Source organism: Schistocerca piceifrons, chromosome 1 (assembly GCF_021461385.2).
Source record: "Schistocerca piceifrons isolate TAMUIC-IGC-003096 chromosome 1, iqSchPice1.1, whole genome shotgun sequence".
In the NCBI taxonomy this organism is placed as follows: Eukaryota; Metazoa; Arthropoda; class Insecta; order Orthoptera; family Acrididae; genus Schistocerca; species Schistocerca piceifrons.
This window is the reverse complement of record NC_060138.1, coordinates 201,829,576-201,853,562: the sequence shown is the minus strand read 5'-3', so window position 1 is coordinate 201,853,562 and position 23,987 is coordinate 201,829,576. Positions and strand designations below refer to the sequence as shown.

Genomic DNA, 23,987 nt, shown 5'->3' with positions numbered 1-23,987 from the left:
CAGATGTCAATAAGATAAAATCCGCTATCTCTTTTAAATTTACTTATGCACATTCATGTTTCTACTACTTCTTTGTTTACAGAGCTCCAAGAAGATAAATTATGAGATAATGTCTTCATATTTTGAGGGAAGATCTTACATCTTTTTGGAAGTCTAAATTTTACTGTTGCTGCCCTTTCTAAAGTTGTGAATTGGAGATGGTGTAAATTGGATGCTGACATTCACTGTCTGCTTCCTGCATTTGCACATCCTGCTGATGTCATTTCACCAATAGTAAGCCAGACCACTATTAAACAAGATACACACATCAGTCTCAGAACTCAGCCATTTTCTGATAGTGAAGCTGGAGAATATTTTCAAAAGCTTGAGTTATAACTCAAACATGACACGGCTTTAACATCAAGAGAATTCTGTACATGAATGCTGCCACAAAACACTCCAAGGCTGTACCACTGCCAATAATTAGTACACTAACAATACTTAATAAATACATGTACGATCCAGTCATATTAATGTGATCACTGTCTATGTTTGACGTCAACGTGCAATAAACACTTACTACAGAAGGTGGCAGCACTAGCAGTGGAGGGTATGTATAGCATATTGAGGGGACACAGGAAACAATACAGTCATCGTAATGGAGAAACAGAATGATTTGCTGATATCCAAAAGGGTATGATCATTGGCTTTTGGGCCAAGGGTGGAAGCATTTGTGAAATGGCTAAGTTTTTAAACCATCTGTGTGTCGCTGTGGTTAAAGAATGCAATGCACGGCAAAATGGCGCTGTCCAAAACTGATGCAGAGGCAATTGTGGTGCACCACGGATCATAGATAACAGGGGTGAAAGATGGCTGCAGACATGTGTACAGGCGAACAGATGTGCAGCTATTGAGCAACTGACCACCAAGATAAACCTAGAGGCTACCAACAGTGTCTTTTCAATGGCCGTTCAGTGAACGTTGTTGCGTATGGGCCTCTGCAGTTGGCACTTGGTCCATGCACTCATGCTGACTAATGTTGATTGGCAACAAAGGCTGGAATTTGCACACCATTACTGCAGCTGGAGGTCCATTGAGTGGTCACAGGTGGCCTTTTCAGATGAATCACATTTTACAGCCCATCAGGCATATACAGCATGGAACGTCTGAAAGCAAACACCCTGCAACAATCATTGAGAGGGTGCACACCAAAGGAGGTGCCATTATGGTCTGGGAAATGTTTTTGGCATTCCCTGCATGATCTCGTCATTCCACAACGGATCAACACAAGTATGGGTCTGTCATTGGGGACCATGGTCCCCCTACATACAGCTGGTTTTCCATGGCTTGATGGCAACTACCAGCAGGACAATGCAAACGTGTCACAAAGCTCGCAGTGTACATGTGTGGTTTGGGGAGCACCACGATGAGTTACCACACTTCCCTGGCCACCAAACTCCTCAGATTAAAACCCAGTTGAGAATCTATGGGACCACCTTGATCAGGCTGTTCACACCACAGATCTTCAGCCAAGAAACATAATGCAGCTGGCCATGGCACTAGAGTTGCACAGCTCCACATCCCATTTGGTGCCTCCCAGCACCTCACTGACTTTCATCCTGCATGTCTTGCAGCAGTCCATCTGGAAAGGTGCTTAATCAGGCTTTTGAGAGGTGACTGGACAATATAATTGCTGAAGGCAACAGTATGTCACCTCTAATATGATCATGCCTAGTGAAGCACTATGTTCAAACTAAATGTTGGGTTGCTGATAGCTTTACCCCGGTATTGCCGAAACGGAATTTGTAATAGTATTTCTGCAGGGAGCAAGGTGTTTCATTGCGAGAACATGCTTACGTCTACACTGATGGAAGCAAAATATGATATGTACAGCACCTTCCACTGTTCACGGTTAATGTGGTAAATTCTGCTGTTTCATATTAATAATAAAAGGAAATAGTCCTGTTTTTGGGATAGGCCTATTACATAACTAAAGAAGATCTGATGGGTATTAATTTCATGCAACGTGAATCAGACGCCTAAACACCTTTTGTTATAATCCATACAGGGGAATTATGGGTCAACAATAACAGTACTGCAGCTCTCACTGAACTCGCATCACGGGCATCTCGGCAAGCCTGCACCTGAAGAGTGGAGACCTCATGTACCTTTTTCCTCGACTACTGGGCTCTTGGCGGCCTCACGCATTCTCTCGTAGTGCGACAGCATCTTGACGTTGTTCCTGATGTAGTCCCCGTTGTTCTCATGTGAAGCGAGTGGTCGCCGCCTGGAGAAGGCCTTCCCGCCAGCGTACGTGACGCACGCCAGGTGGCCTTTGCCTGCAAGAAGCCATCGCCGATCAGCATAGCCCCACGGCCTTGCTGCCCTCAACATGCTTCACTGATGCTCCATCCCTGCCCCCGCTGATTTATGATTGTGACAACTTTTTGTTTTCTCCCCTAAACAAATGGGCTCGTAATTGCCAGTGCTATTCATTGCTGTCTTTATATGGTTGCCCAGTCAAGAACTTCACTGACATACAGGGTCAATCACCTCAACCTTGCATCCTATTGAGGCATGAACAGCTCTAGGTATTGAAACGAGATTTTCGATAAATGGTAGTAAAAGAGGGATATGTAATTTTGTTGTATGAGTAACGCTTGTAACTCTTGGATTATCCAAATTACTGAAGCAAGTTTTTCCATTGCTTTTTGAGCGACGTAAGTTTTTAACGGCATTCGTAACCTCTTGAAAACACAAGTATGTTGATATAATGTCTGCCAATGTTGGTGTTAAAACTTTCAGCAAAAATATCCGATAAATGTGCTACAATGAAATAAAATGTCCGGAATCGGCTGTCGCTGTATAAACTCTGCAGTGGAACTCTCTATTGCTTTCCACATCTCACTGTCAATACTTGATGGGGTTAATCATCATTTTACGCGGCTGGCTAACTAAAATTGATCCCATTGTACCTACAGATTGCAGTTGATAACTCCCTCAGAGGACCAGCATCACTCAATTTAAGATTACCTCAAAAAGATTACTCGATCACGATACGCGAAATAAAACTCAACACAGAATATTATGAACAATGCCTGTGTACACAGTATTGTATGTATGTCTGGGAAAGGTTGGTGACCATGCGAAACAATTGAATATCGGCTCCAGGTCATACACAGTCTTGCGACTTTTGTTGCTGCCTATCAGCCACTGCGCAGTGTGTCAGCTTGGAAGGTGTGAATACAGTAACATTTGTCAAAAATATCGTTTCCATACTTCAAATCGTTCAGAAAATATAAGGCGTGCAAGTTTTAGGCGATTCACCCTAGATTTGAGCCTTCATGTTAGTAAATTGATGAAAGAGTGACATTGAACCTGGTGTGATAAGATACAAAATGCTGATTATTTCGGACTGCAGGAGAAAATTGAAAAATGGTAAGAAAATAACTGATTTGCAATGTTAATATTTTACACGAGGCGTCGCTAACTGTAATGATTTGCCCTATATCTAAGCTTTCACTACTCTTCAGCAGCACGGTGCTAACCTCTCACCTCACTCAGTAGCCTTCCCCATCATGAATAAAAATACACACGCTGATCTACAAAATGTAGGTTTCTTTTCGTTTCACCGATCCAATTAGCTCGCTTTCATTTGTCTATGACTTCAGTTGCTTTTGCAATAGCTCCAATATAGAAGCTGCATGCGAAAGGAATGCCAAACGTGCAGCCATGGCCAAGTTACGTTTTGTTTTCAAAGAAGCGTAATCCATAAACAGAAAAGTGCAGAAGAATTCTCATGTAGCGGTACCGGAAAGTAAAAAATGAAATAAACAAAATTTCATTCAGAAATGACGATAAGCCCGCTACCTCCCTCTTCCTGAAAAAACGTAATTGAGTTTATGTGTATCGGGAATGAGTGGAAACCATAAAAAATTATGAATGACTCGTTCCACGTTCTTGAGGGTTCTCCTAAGGGAGGGAACCTACGGAACATCAAGTGTGTATTTGGTGGGGGCAACTCCCTTGTTTCAACGGACCACAGTATTTTAGCGTTTAGACGATACCGTAGCGTGTCCTGTTACGAACACCAGGTCTTCCAACACTGCTGTACGAGTGATACGAATTTATTTTAAATTGTCACAGGTTATTACAGCGTGTAATAATGTACAAGCGACGCCATAAGCATTCGCACCAGTTGAGAAACGATGTCGTATGCAGTATTTTTATTTTATTTTAAGACGCAATAAACTAAAACACATATCGAGTTTCGTCTTTAAACCATTTCCGTTGGCAAGATAGGTTTTTCTCGCAGGCGTTTGATTTACGACTGCGTACCAGTGACATTAGCTGTTGGAGACAGAGAAATTGAGAGAAGAGAGTGACAGCAGACAGAAGAGAGTTTAGCAAAGACGAAGAACGCGCGTCCCTCAGCGCTGCAGCATGCTGTTGCGAGTATCACGCGCGATACGATACGTACCGATGTTGGCGCGAGAGCCTGGCTCGTTGTAGTAGGACCGGCTCAGCACTTCGTGCTGCACGTCACGCAGACCCAGCAGCCGTTGGATGTACATGTCAGACGTGATGCGCGGCGGCAGAGGCAGCTCCTCGTACTCATACCTGTCCACCAGACAACATGAAAATCCTCAAATGTGCAATGCTCTCTGCGCAAGTCTACAGAAGCGTGCAGAAAGAACATTGTGTAATGCTGACAACCAAACACCTTGTAGAAGCCTCTTAGCTAGAGATTTTGCACTTACAGGACAATACGTATAGACTCCACTCCTCGTGGCATCTGTGGTTAATAACAAGAATGAATTTAAAATGAACTCTGCAATTCACAACGACAGTACGATAAGTAAAAATAATTTTCAGATAGACTATGCATTCCACTCTAGGGTTCAGACTGAAGTTTTATAGTCTGGTGCAAAAGCCTCTAACAGGTTGCCAGTAAATATCAGGCAGTTCCACCGATGTGAGAACTGTGGTGGGGAAGGCGAAAGGTCGGTTTATTGGGAGGATTTTAGGAAAGAGTGGTTCACCTGTAAAGGAGACTGCATATAGGACGCTGGTGTGACCTATTCTTATATACTGCACCAGTGTTTTGGATCCGTACGAGCTTGGACTGAAGGATGACATCAAAGCAATTCAGATGTGGGTGGCTAGATTTGTTACCAGTAGGTTCGAACAACACATAAATGTTACAGAGATGCTTCAGGAACTCAAATGGGAATTCCTGGAGGGAATGTGATGTTCTTTTCAAGAAACACTATTGACAGAATTTAGAGAACCAGAATTTGAAGCTGACTGCTAAAAGAGACATGAGAAGTTAGGGCACATAGGGAGGCGTATAGACTGTTGTTTCTCCCTCGCTCTGTTTGCAAATGGAACAGGAAAGGAAATGACAATTAGTGGTACAAGGTACCCTCCACCAGCTTGTGGAGTATCTGTGTAGATGTAGATTTAGATGTAGAATACCTTGAAATGGCAGTGGGCTGGTCACGTCACTCAAAGAAAAGATGGCAGGTGGTCAAAAAAGTACTAGATTGGAGTCCAGTTTACCACTAGGGACCACAGTGAAGACCACCAAACAGATGGGACAGAGACTTAAGAATGACAGCCGGGGTGAACCGGCAATGGGAAACTCAAGATTGGTAGAAATGGAAGAACCTGGAGAGATTCTATTCTGCACGCTGACTGAAAGAGGTCACATCAACAAGTGATAGAACGTTGATGATGATGATGAAACTATAAGAAAAGTGAATGAAAATGGTAATGAGAGCTAAAAAGCGAAAAACTGATTGTATTACCATACTATAAAAAAGCATACAACCCACTTGGAGTCCAGAATGTATTCAGTGAAGTAACCTACATTTCCCAAGAACGGTATTACAAAACAAGTTTAATAAATTACAATTCTCGTTGTTTTTTATTTATGTTCTGCAAGTATTCGTGGGGATACGGAGATCAACGGTAACTGCTACTAAATGAAGTAATTTATTTTCCATAGCAAAACTTATAGACATGGTGGCGTTAGTACTGGTTGAAATTACTCCTATAGCCATTCCAAGCGGATGTACTTTTATTGTGCTGCACATTTCCCTTCGTTACTATGATACTATAACCCCCGACATATCTCTCCCATGGGTATCGTGAGCAAAAAATTAGATTAATTACAGCACACACAGAGACATGTAAACGGTCATTCTTCACATGCTCCATACGTGAATGGAAAGGGAAAAAGCCTTTGTAACTGGTACAGTGGGAAGTATCCTCTGCCACACACTTCAGAGTGGTTTTCGAAGTACAGATGTAGGTATAGATGAGCTTGGCAGGTTCAAGGCAAGCAACTGATAGTGGTGAGACCGCATGCAATGGATCGTTGTGATCCTTTGCTTAAATACAAGGTGCCATGGCTCACTTGTCTCAACACATACACACCAATTTCTTTCCAAGATAAAATTCCTACTTTCTGTAACTGTTACCATCTCGGATCGTGTAGTTCTCGATTCCAATGAGTTCTCGATTTTTGCTAAAACCGACCTCGGTTCTCAGATCGCGGTTTTTGGTTTCCGTGTCTCAGTTCTCGCTTTTCAGTTCTTGGATGTGTTCTCATTTCTGTTGTCAAAAGGAGACCATAGTTCTCGGATGGCAGATTTGTGTTTGTTTTAGTTTTGTTCATTTTACCCCTTAGTACGCGAGTTCCGACAACAGCACTGACTTATTCACTCGTTATACACACTCCAGTCACATTAACGTGACCACTGCCTATGTTAGACGTCAGGTGCAATAACTACTTACAAGTGGCAGGCGACAGCACTAGCAGTGGAGAATATATAAAACGTGTTGGGGGGGGGGGGGGGGGGTTACGCGAAAAACAGTGCAGTCATTGTCAAAATGCGGAAACGGAGCGATTTATCTGACGTCCCAAAGACCACGTTCATTGGCTGAGGATGGAAGCATTTCCAAAACGGCTGAGTTGGTAAACTTTTCACGTGACACTCTGGTGACAGTATTCCGTGCATGGTCGAATGCACCGAGGCAACTGTAGTGCACCACGAGCCATAGATGACTGGGGTGAACGATAGCTGCAGAGATGTGTATGGGCGAAGACATGCAACTGTTGAGCAGCTGACCACTCACATGAACCAAGGGCTACCAACAGTGTCTCCTCAGTGACCATTCAGCGTATGAGCCTCTGCAGCAGGCGTCTGGTTCATGCACCCACGTTGACTGCGGTTCATGGACGACGAAGGCTAGAATTTGCACGTCAATACCTCAACTGGATGTACACGGAGTGGCGACATGTGACCTTTTCGGATGACTCACGTTTTATGCTAAAAATGGACAGACAACTGTTGGTGTGTGTGGCTGTGCGACAGTATTCATGATAATACAATGAAGGCTTTCACGACCGGATGTTTCAGCTGCCGAGAATTCTTCCGGGTTATATGGCCGTGGTCCATGGAACTCTTCTATCCCCGACGATTCGACCAAAGCTACGTTGGACATCTTCAGAGGTGTTCCTGGTTGTGCTCTGTCTTGCCGACTGACGAATCGGACGCCGAAGAACGGCCTAAATACTGTGGAAAGTGGGCGTGGTCTGGATTTCACGTGACAGCAGAGATAAACCTTGTCAAGGATAAAATATAACTATCGATTATAGTACGTCAAAGATGAAAACTTATCATCGATTCTGTAGCGCCACTGTCCATATACGAGGGCTATGCCGAAAGTTTTTAGCAGCCCCTCAACCGTAAGGCGGAGGACAATGGGGTTGTTTTCATTCGAAAGAGCGATGTTTTTCGACCTTGGGACGTGCGCGCGCAGCCCCTGGCTGGCGGTGATCCCCCCACAGCGCGGTAAGAAAGCACAGGCAGTGCTGAGTCAGAGACGGCGCAGGATGCAGCTGTCGCGCCGCGACTTTCGCGCCATGATTTTTTACGATTATAAAAAGGGTTTAAGTGCCAAGGAATGCCATTCTTCTTTGCTATGTGTTTTTGGTGAAGCTTCCCCTTCCAGGGCCACAGTTGGAAATTGGTTTCGCGAGTTTTCGAGGGGTCGGCAGTCAATTGAAGATGAACCTCGTCCAGGTCAGCCAGCAACAGCTGTGACTCCTGAAAACACTGAAGCTGTGAGGAAAATGGTCAAAGAAGATCCACATCTTACATTTTGCGACATTGAAGGGACCCTAAATATTGGATCAACAGCAGCATAGACCATAGTCACTTAGGCCTTACTAAGAGATGTGCCCATCGGGTGCCACTTTCCCTGACAGAAAGCCAAAAGGAGGTGAGAGTGGACTGGTGTGGTTTCATGCTCGAAAAATTCAATGGAGGGAAGTCCAAAGACACCAACAATATCGTCACAAGTGATGAAACATGGGTCTACCATTATGAACCTGAAACGAAGAGACAGTCTTCTGTGTGGTGCTTTCCAGGGGAGGGAACACCCACAAAAGTTCGAAGTTGGAGCTCTGGAAAAAAGATGGTGGCAACTTTTTTGACAAAGATCGGGCATCTCACCTCTGTGACCTTGGACAAACGTTGTACAGTCAATGCTGAATGGTACATGAACGATTGTCTTCCAAAAGTCATTGCCAAATGGAAGTCACAGCATCCAAAGTCCAAGAGTGGGCACCTTCTGCTGCATCACAACAATGCATCTGCGCACAGGGCTGCCAGAACGATGGACTTTCTGGAGAAGGAAAAAGTGCGAATGTTACCCCATACTCTCTACTCACCTGACCTGGCCCCCTGTGACTTCTTTCTGTTCCCTAAGACTAAGGAAAAAATTAGAGGGCAGCAGTTTTCATCAGATGAAGAGGCCATTGCAGTGTACGAGAGCGCTCTAAGTGACATCCCAAAAGAAGCTTGGACCGACACATTTTCTAAGTGGTTTCAGAGAATGGAAAAATGTATACATGCTAATGGAGAGTATTTTGAAAAGTTGTAAACGTTTTTTGCAAATAAATTTTTTTCACACATTGTGCTAAAAACTTTCGGCATAGCCCTTGTATCTCTGAGTTTCATAGCTCCTTCTTTTCTGTTAAAATTATCCCCATGTTTATAAATTTCGATGGCTTCTCTATATAGCTGTGGATAATAGTTCGTCATAGTACATAAAACTTCAGTTTCCGAACATTTCACTACATGATCACCCAACTGAAGAGCATGTTCCGCCATGGCTGACTAGTCTGTTTTCCCTAGTCGGCAAAGACTTTTATGTTCCTCCAACCATGTATTCACACTTCTCTTTGTAGTTCCAATGTAGACCCTACCACATCTACACGGAATCTTGTATACACCACTTGCAGACAGAGGGGGACGTTTATCCTTAATGGAACTAAGTGCTTGGCTTATTTTCTTAGTTAGTCTGAAAATCGGTCGATGTTATGTTTCCTTAAAATCTTGCCGATTTGATCCGTTACATTTTTGATGAAGGGTAGAGAAACCGTGTTCTCCCATCTCTGTGTCCTATCGTTGTACTTAGGCCCCCTGTTATTCGGTCGCAAAACTCTATTTATTTCCGTATTAGAGCACCCATTATTCTCAAAAGTCTGTTTTAACAACGGCTACGCACACCTTTAGCGCACGGTAAGTTGCAAAGGTTTAAACGCACCGTAACAACGAAAGAAGGTCCTTTTAAAAGGTGGCAGCAATAGTCCCAACTTTCAAGTGCAAGGCGGAAATCATATTCGCGAGCTATAGTGAGGCGTTACCGTAGAAACGTAAACAATACTGAGTTACGTGACTTGTCGCTGTTGTAGTGCGGACCTTCCGCGCCGAGTCCACCTCAACTGTTACGGCTCTTAGACCAGTATTACACTATCAAATTTCTTTGTCAAAGTTGATATGTCAAATACTTATGTCAAAGAAATTTGATCGTGTAATAAGGAACTTTGTCAAATGTCGCCTGTCGTCAAATAAATATGATCAAATCTAGGGCCTCACCGTAGATTTAATCATAAAAGTCGTTTGTCTTCTGTTCACTGCAATGTGAAATGTAACCGCTTGGAGCGTTGGTGTCGCCACAGCTATTTGACGTCTCTGTAGTGTGTTTGTAAATATGGCTTAAAAGTTGGTGTGTTCCTTCGATTCATTTTTTTAATATTTTTAATAAACTTGCCTCGTCAAGGTTGGGAGTGAGCAAGGGGCACAGTGTATGCTATTAATTGTGTGTTGATGGGCAAGTAGAATGTGCTGCAGGTGACTTCATGTCCACAATTACAGCTACAGCCATCCACCTCTATATCTGGAAACATCCAGGCAGCTTTTCAGCAAGCCGGAATAGAGTATATAAAATAAAAAATTCTTTCTTAGCTTTCCATTCTACTTTGTTTATCCTTGAACTCTAGATTCCACAAGTTAAAAAGCGCTTCATCTGTTTCGTACTTTTTATTAATTTTGTAGTTGTTGGAACACTAATTACATTATTCAAAAATAAAAATAGTTCTTATTGCTCATATATTGTACTAAACATTTATTTACATTCACATATTGCCCCTTCAGTGCTTTGTCGCTTCACACCTTTCTGGAATTATTTTGGTTAATGTGTAATGTGATAGACGAGTGCTGTGTTGTAAACTAGAGTAGCTCTCTCCTGTGTCAAGAAATTCCAGTGTCACAGTTTGCCTGTCTTCTGCACGTAAAGCATTTCTCAAAAAGAGTATTCTCTTTTGTAACATGAGAAGCCACTTTACTGAGCAAATACAGATATACACTCTCACCCATTGGTAAGTAATTTACGTCCTCCATTAGCAGCTCTCGAGACACATTTTGCTGAATGCTTTTATTATCTCAACGTAATACCTATGGCTTCATCGAAATACAGTATGTTTCCTTTTTTTTCCGCTGCAGCGCATAATAAGAGGTTGTTGTCTGCCATCTTGAAATTTGATGAAAAATATGACGACAGTGTAATACGGTATTACACCGTATTCTAAAGATTTTCTTTGAAAACGGTTTGAGTAAGGTTTATTTATATTACTTACATTCACTGGTGTTTGTGTTCCACCATGGGATACAACAACTTCAAAGTGAACAAACGTCCATTGTTGAGAAGATCGCAATTTTAGTTAATGTGCGTTGTCTTCTTAAGAACAGATTAGAGGGTAATTTCATGTCACTAAAGATGAAAAAGGTCTTGATAAGTGTTAGGGAGGAGGGCCTTGATAAAGAAGCTGACAATTTTGAGCAGGAGGCTGTTTCGTTCTATGGCGAATGTCTGGGGTATTTAGATAAATGGTCTGCAGCCTTTTCAGAACTCAGTTGTTTTAGGTGGTTAAGTTTAAATGATAAAGTATGCATGGATGATGTACAAAAGTGTGTACAGTTCTTGAGTGGTGATGTCAAGTATTGTGATGAGATATGTAATGTGAACCAGTTTTTGCAGCACATAGCTCTTAACTTGAGAAATTGTCCTGTAATTATAAGTGGATTAGACATTTTAGTGGTAGCAAGCATGAGGACTGCCATTCTGAACTGTTAAAACTAATTCAGTATTTTTTTGCTATTCCTGCACATAATGCTAATGTTGAAAGAGTATTTTCACTAATAAGAGCACAGTGGACAGATGAAAGGAACAGATTATCTGTTGATTCTGTCAAAGGTATTGTGTTTGTAAAGTATATTTTAAAAACTTCAGTTGTTTGGAATTTTTTGATTATATTTCAAACAAGCTAAATGTTTTGCATAGGATTAGTTCTTCAGAGAAATATAACTGACTGCTGTTGATTATCATATTTAACATTGTATGTGTCAGAATTAACAATAATATATTAATGTATATGCCTGTTGGTATTATAAATATCATTTAAATTTGAAATATACATAATTTTTTTCATTGAGCGATAATGTCCTATATTCTTGACAAATGTCCTACATTTTTTACCATTGTATCCTACATTTCCATTAGATAATCTGGTAACCCTAGTAATACCTCTTTTTAGCGCAACATCAAATATCTTTGTCAAACAAATTTGACGAATATTTGATCATATCTTTGATCAAATTTTTGCCAAAGAAATGTGATAGTGTAATACCGTCCTTAATGGGGAGGGAGGGACGGAAGGAGAGAGACGGAGGGAGAGAGAGAGACTCACCCCGTGGTGATGACGGGCAGCGGCCTCAGGGCCCTGGGCACCGGCGTGTGGATGCGCTTGAGCAGGTGCGCCGCTTGGCCACGGATGGCGCGCGCCTCGTCGTCGAACGACTGCAACAAACGGAAACTGTCCTGCCTACAGCGGGTCAGCAAGAGAGCGGGCCAGAAGCGACGGCCGTCTGCAAACAGGGCAGCGACCTGACAGTCAAACAAGATACCACACTCAATACACACTAACAGCGTACCCAAGATCTGTGAAAACTTATGTTAGTTTTGTGCAAGGTGGACGGACGTACAAAACGAAGACAGTTTATTTCAAAACAATTCTCTAGATATACAGGGTGTCACAAAAATAACTGTACAACTTTGAAAATTCGTACAAACTTACTTATACGACTTACAGACTTAGGCTTGGTGCCATCTTGAAGGAAAATAGATGAAGTGCTTGCATCACGTGGTTCACTAGTGCAGAATCACGCCACCGCAAGCGCTAGCGGCAGTTACAGCAAAGATGGCTGCTTTAACAAATCTCGAGTGTGCCCACTATGTGTTTTGGTTTGACGAGTGGGAGTCTGCGACAATCGTGCAACGTAATTTTCGTAGAGTGTGTTAAAGAACCTCCCAGTAGGTCTGCTGTTTATGAGTGGCGTAACTTTTATACTGTCTTTGTTCCATCTTTACCAGCTTCTCTACCAGAGTTCAGAACTAGAATCCACCTCGTAATTCAATAAGCCACACCTGACATGCTGCAGCGAGATTGGCAAGAAATCAAATTCAGAATGGAAGTCACATTGAGCCTGTTTCGGTATAAGGTAAAAAACGTGATGTATTTGTGTATAAAATTACATCGAAACCACGTCTGTAAGTTAAATGGATTAATCAGTGTGAGCTTTCAAAGTTGTCGAGTCCTTTGTCATATACCCATTACTAATATTACCACTTTACAATAGGTATCTTCTACCTACATTGTACATAAATGAGATAGAATACTTTTTGAAAAACATCATCATCACCTTTGAATGTTAAAACTATTTATTCATGAATCCACTATTGCAAGCACATGCCATTATTTTTTAAAAATATATAAATGTGTGCAGGGTGAAACTGAACTCCACTGATAAAATTTCTGGGGTTATTCAGGGATATTATCTGAGTATTTTGGGATAAGGGACCTATGGTCTCTAGTGGATCGTTACAGAACAACTGCATTTCGTTTGATTTCTTACACTCATTTATCTTTGTATCTGTATTACACAATAGCGCAAATGTCGATGATATGCACTGTTTGTCTGGTTTGGAAACAAAACTGTTCCATTCACTCATGGTACTTGTGTTGACAACACTTGTCCACTTTACTCTTCACCTTCGAACTTGGTTTCAGCACTATTCGGTTCCGTTTTGAGTTTGTCTTTTCAGCAGCGTTAGTTGCTCATTAACAATGATATGTAGCAGGACTGATAGGTCTACTGATGAAGAATTGGGTGATAAGTACCTCGTGTGAGGTTTACTGAATGCAGTGGGAGAGTAGCACACTGATGCTATGCTGATTTATACCCATCTGTAACACCAACCACATCACAACTGTTTTACATCAGTCTAAAAGCTGTTGTACTATTCTGTGTTTTGTGGTAATTACTCATTACAGGCTTTTTGACTGTTGTGCATGTCTTTTCGTAAAAGCAAAGGGAAACGGGGATAAAAACAATAAATCATAATTGCATTATTACTCTGTCATGAGCTATTGCAAGCCATGGATGCATTACACAAGAATACTCAGAAAATATCCGTGAGCAAAATGTCGCTGGAGTTTGGGTTCACCCAGTATATGTCATCATCACAATCAAAAGCTGAGTATTTAACGTTGTTAGTATCTTTTGGATAAATAACATTAATAATACATGATCACTGTATGATAAACAACGAGACTGCCAACCATTCCCCTCTTAACACTTAGGTGGCTGAAAGCCTCTATGTGTAAATAATTTGTGAAGCTTTTTGGAGAGACAAACCCCAGGTGTCAGCCAGCAATCCTCTGGGGTGTAGGAGGGAAGTTGTGGGCGATCTGTGAGAGAGTTGGTGTCTATAGAGTTATGGTTTCGATGTCGGAACTTAGTCATCAGTAGTTGACTTTTTCTTGTATACAGGATACCTACAAAAATATGCAAATGTATTCCCATACGATAGTGTGAAATTATAATCAGTTTTTGTGGTGTTTATAGGTCGTCTCGCTCTTTGATTATAGAGGCTGAGATGTCAGTTGCGCCGACGTCAAATGGGACTCCGTTGTGGTGTGTTCCGGCTGCAGCCACAATAAGGCTTCGCACGACATCACGGTATCTTCGACAACGAGAGGAAGTTCGTTTCAGTTTTATTATGATGCTCTTGCTCTTCATAAATAGGTAGCGATAACTGTTGTGTATAAGAGCATGCAAAGGGGCTGTAGAGCAACATCCGTATACATTCCCTGAAATAAAACCGTGCAGTTCAATGTTCGAAGATTCATGTGCAGACCATTTCCTTCCAAAACCTGCCGCTGCCAGGACGTCCACAACTAATTGCGTCGTAACAAATGGAGATGTTCTGAGGCAACTTAACCCATTCCAAATAAACTGCAGAGCCGTGTAAATTACCGCTAGTGTGCTTGTAAGACGTTAAGTCATTGAGGATAAACTGGGTTCAAGTTTACCTTGCGCAACGCCTGTTGCCTCAGAGAGGCATGTTGCCAGGGCAGTCGGCTTGGGCGTCTTCCAATTGCTCCAGATACCATCTGCCGGTCTAAATAGCAGACACCTACTCTTGACTGCCTCCGCTGCTGCAGCCAACCGTTGGCTTTGTCTCAGGAGTGTCGACAGTGCCTTCCTTTGCAATGACGCATAACAAAAAATGGCTAGCTGAAGACCTTTTATCATTTTTTACGTTGAGAGACAAGTGATTATACCTGAAACCAATCCCCGCTGGGAAATAAAATCATATTTCGCGGGAACTCTATGGTGGGGCAAGAGTTATTCGTTGAAAGCAAACATCATATGATGCAGCTTCAAAAACGTTGAATATTAATTAAAAATGAATATTAATTAAAAATACGATCCAGACGTCCGAGAAATGTCAGTTAGAACTCAGCCTTAAAACAAAAGCAGGACGAGCGAAACAAGTCTGAAAGCTTCCAGTGAATATTTCAATAGACTAGGAGCTCCAGAATAAGATTTTCACTCTGCATTGTGGTATGCGCTGATGCGAAACTTCCTGCCAGATTAAAACTGTGTGCCGGGCCGAGACTCGAACTCAGGACCTTTGTCTTCTGTGGGCAAGTGCTCTACCACCTCAGCTACCCAAGCACGATTCACGCCCTGTTCTCACAGCTTTAGTTCTGCCAGTACCTCGTCTCCTACCTTCCAAACTTCACAGAAGCTCTCCTGCGTACCTTGCAGAGCTAGCACTCCTGGAAGAAAGGGTATTACGGAGACACGGATTAGCCACAGCCTGGGACATGTTTCCAGAATGAGATTTTCACCCTGCAGCGGACTGTGTGCTGATTTAAACTTCGTGGCAGATTAAAAGTGTGTGCCGGACCGAGTCTCGAACTCGGGACCTTTGCCTTTCTCGGGCAAGTGCTCTACCATATGAGATACCCAAGCACGACTCACGCCCCGTCCGCACAGCTTTACTTCTGCCAGTGCCTCGTCTCCTACCTCCCAAACTTCACAGAAGTTCTCGACTAGGAGCTCATTCGTAAACTACAAAGACAACAATTAATCACAAATTAAAAATCTGAACTGTGTAGTTTTTCGTGTACATGTGGTGTTTTCTAAGTATGTCTCTACCGCAACAACTGTTACAAACTAAATAAAAAAATATTTACTGACTACTGATTGAAAGCTTACACGATTTTATCTCGGTACTGAGAAATACAGCATGCTGTTGCAATAAAAATAAATATATGTGCTCAATGGACAGCTGACCTGATCTTATTTGTCAGTTCTGAGCACTGCGTCAAGCAAATAAACATTTCTGCTTAGTGTCATGACATCATGATCTTCAGTTTCCTCGTCTGCTATTGTGAACAACGAGATATCTGGCGTTTCCAGATCAATTAGGAATTTCATTTCTCGAAGTACCAAATAGTGCTTCTACATACATCTTTCAACCCACTTCCTTATCATTTGTCATTTAGGTTTTTGCAACTCGTTGCGGAAATGCGTTCACACCGAACTGAATTTCGCTCGGTCTCCGCAGAAAGAGCTATGTATTGCGCAATACAACCCTTTAGGGGTGCTCACGCGATCAATTTTTATTGCGCCTTACTGAGTATTGTAAAATGATATTGACCATCTCAGAGGGATAATAACGGTTTCCGCAGTATATTTAAGGATACTGCAGAGCTTTAAAAATACTCTTGCTTACTCAAAATATTGCGCAACACATTGTACTGTGTAAGGGTAGCATTGCTCAAAACACGCCAGTTCCTGCTGAGAGTTCGTAATTTACAGATATGAACAACTTATCCGGTGACGCCGGTGAATACACCAGGGAAGACAGAGAAAGGAATTGTCAAAGTGTATTCAAGTGAGCACCTGGGTTACATATTTAATACTCATCTAGTAATTATCTGTAGAAGATTTCGACAAAAATATATTACTATAGGCCACAGTGTAGAAAATGAAATCTGTTGAATATAAGGACTGAGACTTGAAATGTGAAGCACAGAATGTCCTCCTGAAATTCTACAAATAACAAATTACTCAGGTACTTCCAATGTTTGAAGCAATTACACAACAAGGTGCTACTCTATGTTTTGCAAATTTGTATATTATTCATTTCAAATTTTATAGTTTCTGATAATGTACCAATTAAATAATAGCAGTAAACTTCAATGTAATGTACGTAAGTACAAATACATTCGTTATTTTATTATTCCCTCAAAATCCACTTTTGCAGCTTTACACCTTGGTGTATTTTTCAAGCAGGTGCAAATAGCTTCGCAGTTTTCCATCACAATACAACTGATAGTAGTTGGTGCAGTGAATGTTGAAATTTGAGGCCTTCAAAAGTTTTTCCAGTTGCAAGGTAATCTGCATCTACCTCTATACTCTAAAACCACCAAGGAGTGCATGGCAAAGGGGACGTCCCATTGTGGTAGTTATTAGGGTTTCTTCCCATTCCATTCACGCATGGAGTGCGGGAAGAATTATTGTTCGAATACCTCTGTGCATGCTGTAATTATTTAATCTTATCCTCACAATCCATTTGAGAGCGATACGTAAGGGTTGTAGTATATTCCTAGAGTCATCAATCAAAGCCAGTTCTTGAAACTTTGTTAGTAGACTTTCTCAGGATGGTTTACGTCTATCTTCAAGAGTTTGCCAGTTCAGTTTCTTCAGCATCTCTGTGACACTCTTCCACAGATCAAACAAACCTGTGACCGTTCGTGCTGCCCTTTCCTATGTACCTTCAACATCCCGTGTTAGTCCTATATGATACGGGTCCCACACATTTGAGAAATATTCTAGACCCGGTCGCAAGAGTGATTTGTAAGCAATCTCCTTTGTAGACTGATTGCACTTCCCCAGTGTTCTACAACCTGCTTAACCAACGACTGAACCAATGTAATCATTTCATTTCACATCCGTACGAAGTGTTACATCCAGATTTTTGCATCGAGTTCCATATCGTCGAATGCTGGCATGTTCGCTCTGAAAGTACAGTTGTGACTAACACTGTAGCCCATAAACTTCTCGTGGATAGGTAGAGCATGTAGCGAAGCCACCCTGACTCCCCTTATAGTAATTACTATCATAAAATTAATCTAGAAAACCCTATTACAGGTTCATTACGCTGACAAGATTACGAAATTGTGGCTCCTAAACTTTCCCAGCGCAATAATTGGTTGAATTCATGTCGGGTCTCCAGCCGAAACATATTGGCATCTGGACACAATATTTCGGCGGTCCACATGGCCGATATCTTCAGGTGAGTTCGTGCGACAGCCTGCTCATTTCCATCATCTAGGTTTTATTCGTGCCTGGTCTCCAGCCGGAACATATTGTCATCTGGACAACATTTCAGCGGTTCACCTGGCCGCTTTCTTCAGGTGAGTTGGCTGTTGCATTGACTCACCTGAAGATGCCGGCCAGGTGGGCCGCCGAAACGTTGTGTCCAGATGACGATATGTTCTGGCTGGAGACCAGGCATGAATAAAATCTAGATGACGAAGTTATTTGTACCAATCGGACATCTATCAATTACGTAACTAAAAAGCTCCCTATGAGATAAATCAAACTCGAGAATCAGAACTAATTTTCTCCAGCCAACAAACAGCATCGTTGTCATGCCTGAATGGCGGAATACCGGATGGACGGGTTAAACATTTTCCCAGTTCCAGAATGAGATTTTCACTCTCCACCGGAGTGTGCCCTGATATGAAACTTCCTGGCAGATTAAAACTGTGTGCCGGACCGAGACTCGAACTCCTTTCTTTCAGGAGTGCTAGGTCTGCAAGGTTCGCAGGAGAGCTTCTGTAGTAAAGTTTGGAAGGAAGGAGACGAGGTACTGGCAGAAGTAAAGCTGTGAGGACGGGGCGTGAGTCGTGCTAGGGTAGCTCAGATGGTAGAGCACTTGCCTGCGAAAGGGAAAGGTCCCGAGTTCGAGTCTCGGCCCGGCACACAGTTTCAATCTGCCAGGAAGTTTCGTTTTTCCAGTTCATCATTCAGTTAATATTAAAATCGCTTCTTACGGCGAGTTTTCTTAAGTCTCTCTCTCTCTCTCTCTCTCTCTCTCTCTCTCTCTCTCTCGGCACTGATTTTCGATTTCATTGTCTCCATTGAACTTCTGGAAGTATTTGTCAAGTGCAGGAATGAACCTCGATAAATCTTTTGTAATTGGGAGTGGACAGATGTAATTGTGTGACAGGGCTACCTTGATTTATGTTTCTTCCGCTTTAAAATATACTTTCACGTTTAGCTTCACTGAAGGCCTTTCATTTACACTAGCTTTCCCCTGCCCATTTTTTATTAATTATATCACCGACTTGGCAACAACGCTCAGAAAGTTGATGAACAAGACTGATGTCTACGTACCAGGGACAGAAGACCAGCAGGTGAGGGAAGATCTCACCGTCTGATAGGGAAAAGGTGTTGCGGTCATCCTTTGGTTTTTCTGTCTCACTGACATGACAGCTGCGATCATTGAAACATTCCCTTCTAAACAAGAGATAACTCCACTCGCTACAGCGCGTCCCGGGCATAAACATTGCGCAATAATATTGTGGTGCGCGCAATATGTGACACAATACTGTTGCTCAATAAATACTGACCGTGGTCTCGAATCCCAGTGCCTTATGGGGATGGCGCTGGATTCAGGGGACAGGAGTGTGAGAGAGGTGAGCGCAGGTTTAGGTTAAATGCGCCAACAAGGCGACATGCGACCTACCAACTGTACCGCTGCAGCGTTAAAGTACCTTTGTAATCGAACGCCAATTTACTCGACAGGGCGCGGCCTACCTTCTACGAAAACGGGAAACCACCGACGTAACATCAAACGCAGAGCAATACGTAGCACAGTGGTGACTTCTACACTTAAAACTAATAAAGTATAATAACTACGGAGGTGGTCCCCAAATATACGTTTAATAAATGTGCGTTAAGTGTTGATACGCTTTATCCGATGTAACTTACGTTAGAGGGAACATGCCTTTATCAGTTCAACTGGCTAAGAATCTTTGTTCAGAATACTGCTACACATTCTTCTCAACATATCTTCCAATCGCTGACAATCCGTTCACAACTGATGGGTTAGTAAATGAAAGCTGCACACAGACGTCTATGGCGTGTTTATGTTGACCACCGGTGAAGTATATAGCAAAAATCCTTTGTACCATTTTCAAAGTATCCTCTTACATTAACAGGTTTGAATACTTCGTCGCGGGCGGTAATGAAGGTACATGGTTCTGCTAAGAAAACGGGTTCGCTACAATTATCAAGATATTTAACGACGTTGTCGCCATTGTAAGCAATATTCTTTCGTTGTCACAGATTTTGTGTAAAAGAGGCTAAATCTAATTTTGGAACCGGAAAACACAATTATGCTGTCAAGTTAAATACGAAAAGGCTTCGTCTCAGATATAATGACAATAAACACGAAATAATAAATAAACATCAATTGTATGACTTCTGATTTAAGGGTGGGCCATGTGACAGGAATGACAAAACTAAAGTAAGACTACCCTCTCTTGTACACCTACCAAAGATCACATATCGTTATTTCTACAGCCACCAGGCAGTAATGTACAATTGCAGGAAGATTTATCCCTAGAACGATACAGTGGTGAACTGGACCCTGCTTCAATTGGCTAATGGCGTTAGCAACCACTCGCCTAACGCAGTGGCTACATTACTTGCCGTTTTTCGTTTAGTCATCCGCTGCCATTGAGACGACGCCCCCTTACATTCCCAGATTTTATTTAAAATACGCATTACAAGAAATATACGTGAAACAGACACGATAGGACACAAGCGAACTGAGATCTCGGCTGGTACACAGCGACAAAGATAGCCATGAAAATGGGACAAGAAGAAAGGTGGGAATGGAGATCATAGGAGTTCTGAGATGAAACATGTCTCCCGATACTGTAGCGTCCTTTTAAATACCCCTTGCGTGTTAAGATAGTCACAACAGCTAATAATAATACTTGCATAGATTCCTGGTCCACCTCTAATGAGATGGTTGTATGTATCCCCTACCCACAGTAAAAAACTATTGGGTTAAGTGTCAAATGAACAAATAGGAACTCCGCTTCTAATCCATTATTCGGTAAATGCAGCTTTGAGAAGATTGTTGAAATGTGAGGGGCGTTTAATAAGTACTGCAACACATCTTTTTTTCGGCCAATTTCGGTTCAAAACTGCAGAAATTCTTGTGAGACATCGTGGAATATTCCCACTTCCACCCCTGTAGTTTCTTGATTTAGAGGTAGATGGCGACGCTATACGTAGTTTTCAAAATGGCGTCTGTAACGGAGGTGCATTCCAAGCAGATTGCTGTCATTGAGTTTCTTTTCGCGGAAAACCGGAGCATCGCAGATATTCATAGGCGCTTGCAGAATGTCTGGTGTGACATGGCAGTGTACAAACGCACGGCGAGTCGTTAGGTGAGGCCTCTGCCATCATCACAACAAGCTCCTGTCCAATCTCCCACGCGTCGGCCAGCCGCACATAGCTGTGACTCCTACAGTACTGGAACGTGCGGACACTCTCATTCGAGGTGATGCAAATGAATTTCTCCTTCTGCGTGACAATGCAAGGCCTCACTCAAGTCTGTTCACCTTTCGACTTCCATCTGTTTGTCCCAATGAAGGATGACACTGCGGGAAGCAGTACGATGGAAATGGAAACAAGCGTTTGGTGTCATTGGCCGGGAGGCCCCTGGCGGGGCAGGTCCGGTCGCCTTGGTGCAGGTCGACGCGACCTGCGCGCCGGATGGGGATGAAATGATGATGAAGACAACACAACACCCAGTCCCTGAGCGGAGAAAATTCCCCAACCCAGCCGGGAATCGAACCCGGGCCCGTAGGACGGCAATCCGTCACGCTGACCACTCAGCTATCGGGGTGGAGAGCAGTACAATGATAATGGGGATGTTATTGGCGCAGCAAGACGTTGGCTCTGACGTCAACCAATACAGTGGTACTATGCATTCATGGAGGCCCTCCCAGTAAGGTGGCGTTAGATTGTCGTATTGAACGGAGATTATGTTAAAAAATAGGGTTTTGTAAAGAAAAAAGTAGGGAATAATATGGTATGTTGGAATCCTGAATAAAACCAACCTACTTTCAGAAAAAAATGTGTTGCATTACTTATCGAACGCCCCTTGCAAATGTGCAAATGAGGGATTCTGTTTTGATGAAAAGACGATCAGGGAGACTTACGCCTTAAAAACACCAACAAAACATTTAGCACGTCACGAACATAGAAATTCTACCAATAAAAATCTGATCAGCACAACAGAGAAATGCAATTTAAATGGACAGCAATAAAGACGTTAGATGTTTCAAAGGAGTATGTATATGGGGAGCAGAGAGATGCGTTCTCTGCAGCTCAATATAGAGAATACATTCATACGTCTCCAGCTTGCCCTCTGTCTTTCTCTCCACAGCTGCCCAATCCTGACAACTGGCAACGCTAGTACATACTCTAAGTGAGAACTCAGTCTATGTTTCTTGGAAAATACATACAAATACAAACAAGAACAATGGTCCTTTGTGTCATGCATAAACAACACTATGACAACGAGATAACAGTCAACAAACGTACACCAGCATGAAATTATTAGCGAATGTCCTGCAGCTTCACTGGGAACCGAACCAGAATTGGTTTCCACATCCGCCAACGGCAATGACAAGGACTCTTCTCTTGCCGCGCGGGATTAGCCGAGCGGTCTTGGGCGCTGCAGTCATGGACTTTGCGGCTGGTCACGGCGGAGGTTCGAGTCCTCCCTCGGGCATTGGTGTGTGTGTTTGTCCTTAGGATGGTTTAGGTTAAGTAGTGTGTAAGCTTAGGGACTGATGACCTTAGCAGTGAAGTCCCATAAGATTGCACACACATTTGAACTCTTCTCTTGCATCGCGGGAAGAAATTATCATATCCCAATTTCTGGCAAGCTTCGACAATAACGAAGGCGCCGTCCAACGGACATACACACCCCCGTAATATTGGCTACAACGATCGTTACAAGGTCAGTATCGATGGTTCTTCCACATGCCACGTGTTATGCCCCCAGTAACGTTACGTGTTCTGGGCACAACCTCTCTAGTTGAGTGAGGCATACGAGCAAGGCAACTTGAGGCCCTCTTGATCTCTTTGTAAATACTGCGCTGACTACATACATACAGATCATCACATCGCTACAGCGATCAGATCGGACTTGGATACTGCATTTCTCTGACTACAATGAACTTCATATTATTCGAGGGAGGGGAAAGGCTCTGGTTTACAGTGCTTCTGCTCTACTCTGGACTTATACTGCGACTGTGTTTGACCTGCTGGTATAGCTTAAAGCGCAGTGTTCCCAGTGGGACAGCCAGCTGTCGGTAGAAACTGCGCGGCAGATTAACGACGTCAGCTCGGACACACCAGTTACCCTTAGTATCGTTTTAGGTGCATTTCCTTGTCTGTGCAGGCAAATGTTGAACCAGCCCTTTCTCCGCCCTAGAGAATGAGACACGCAAACAATTGCAAGAAGCAGTCAAATGAAAACCGAACACCTGTCATAACAATCAGTTGACCTGATAGGCGGTTCCACGGTTGTAACGTTACGATACTGTCACCAGTGTGGTAGTTGAACGGCATAATGCCACATCACAGGTGCACGCAGGTGTCGGTTTATGACGTTCGTTATCGGCAGACTGGTCTAGTGTTTTCGTTCAGCTGTCATAATATCGAATAACTAGTGCCTAGGATTCGACTGCCCTTCAGACTGCTGTGTAGCAGACCAGGCGTGCATTCCTCGCCCGCTCGCTACACGGACGTTGACGGTCACACGGAAACTAGTTCCTCGGACGTGGAAGGCTACGCTTCAGCAGGTTGGTTGGGAAACACTGCAGCATGCTCCGTACAGCCTTGCTCTTAAGCGGGCGATTTTCACATTTTTGGCGACCTGAAGAACGACCTGCGTGGATGTCGGTTTCAGTCGGACGTCGAAGTGCAAGATTGGGTGCGACTGTGGATCTGTCAGCGGCCAAACGTGTTCTCTGCAATAGGAACTGATCGTCTCGTTTCCCAGTAGCATAAACGTCTTAACGCGCATGGTGATTACTTTCGAATGAAACCATTCCATGGTCCCATTGTGGGGGGTATTCGGGTTTCATTTGACTGCCAATTATAGAGTAGAATAACACAAAGTTTACATAATACACA

At 42.9% G+C, this 23,987-nt stretch overlaps 1 protein-coding gene across 7 annotated transcripts in view; it reads right to left on the bottom strand.

Moving 5' to 3' along the window:
* LOC124802487 (eukaryotic translation initiation factor 4 gamma-like) overlaps nt 1–23,987 on the bottom strand; it is a 117,740-nt gene that overhangs the window by 19,261 nt on the left and 74,492 nt on the right. For 4 of the 7 annotated variants that reach the window (XM_047263301.1, XM_047263310.1, XM_047263336.1 and 1 more), the window contains 3 exons: nt 12,083–12,279; nt 4,460–4,599; nt 2,148–2,318 (listed from right to left, as the gene is read on the bottom strand). In XM_047263301.1, coding sequence (XP_047119257.1) covers nt 2,148–2,318; nt 4,460–4,599; nt 12,083–12,279 — 508 coding nt within the window. The remainder of the gene's footprint in view (nt 1–2,147; nt 2,319–4,459; nt 4,600–12,082; nt 12,280–23,987) is intronic. The other 3 variants (XM_047263318.1, XM_047263354.1, XM_047263327.1) reach the window with 2 other exon arrangements.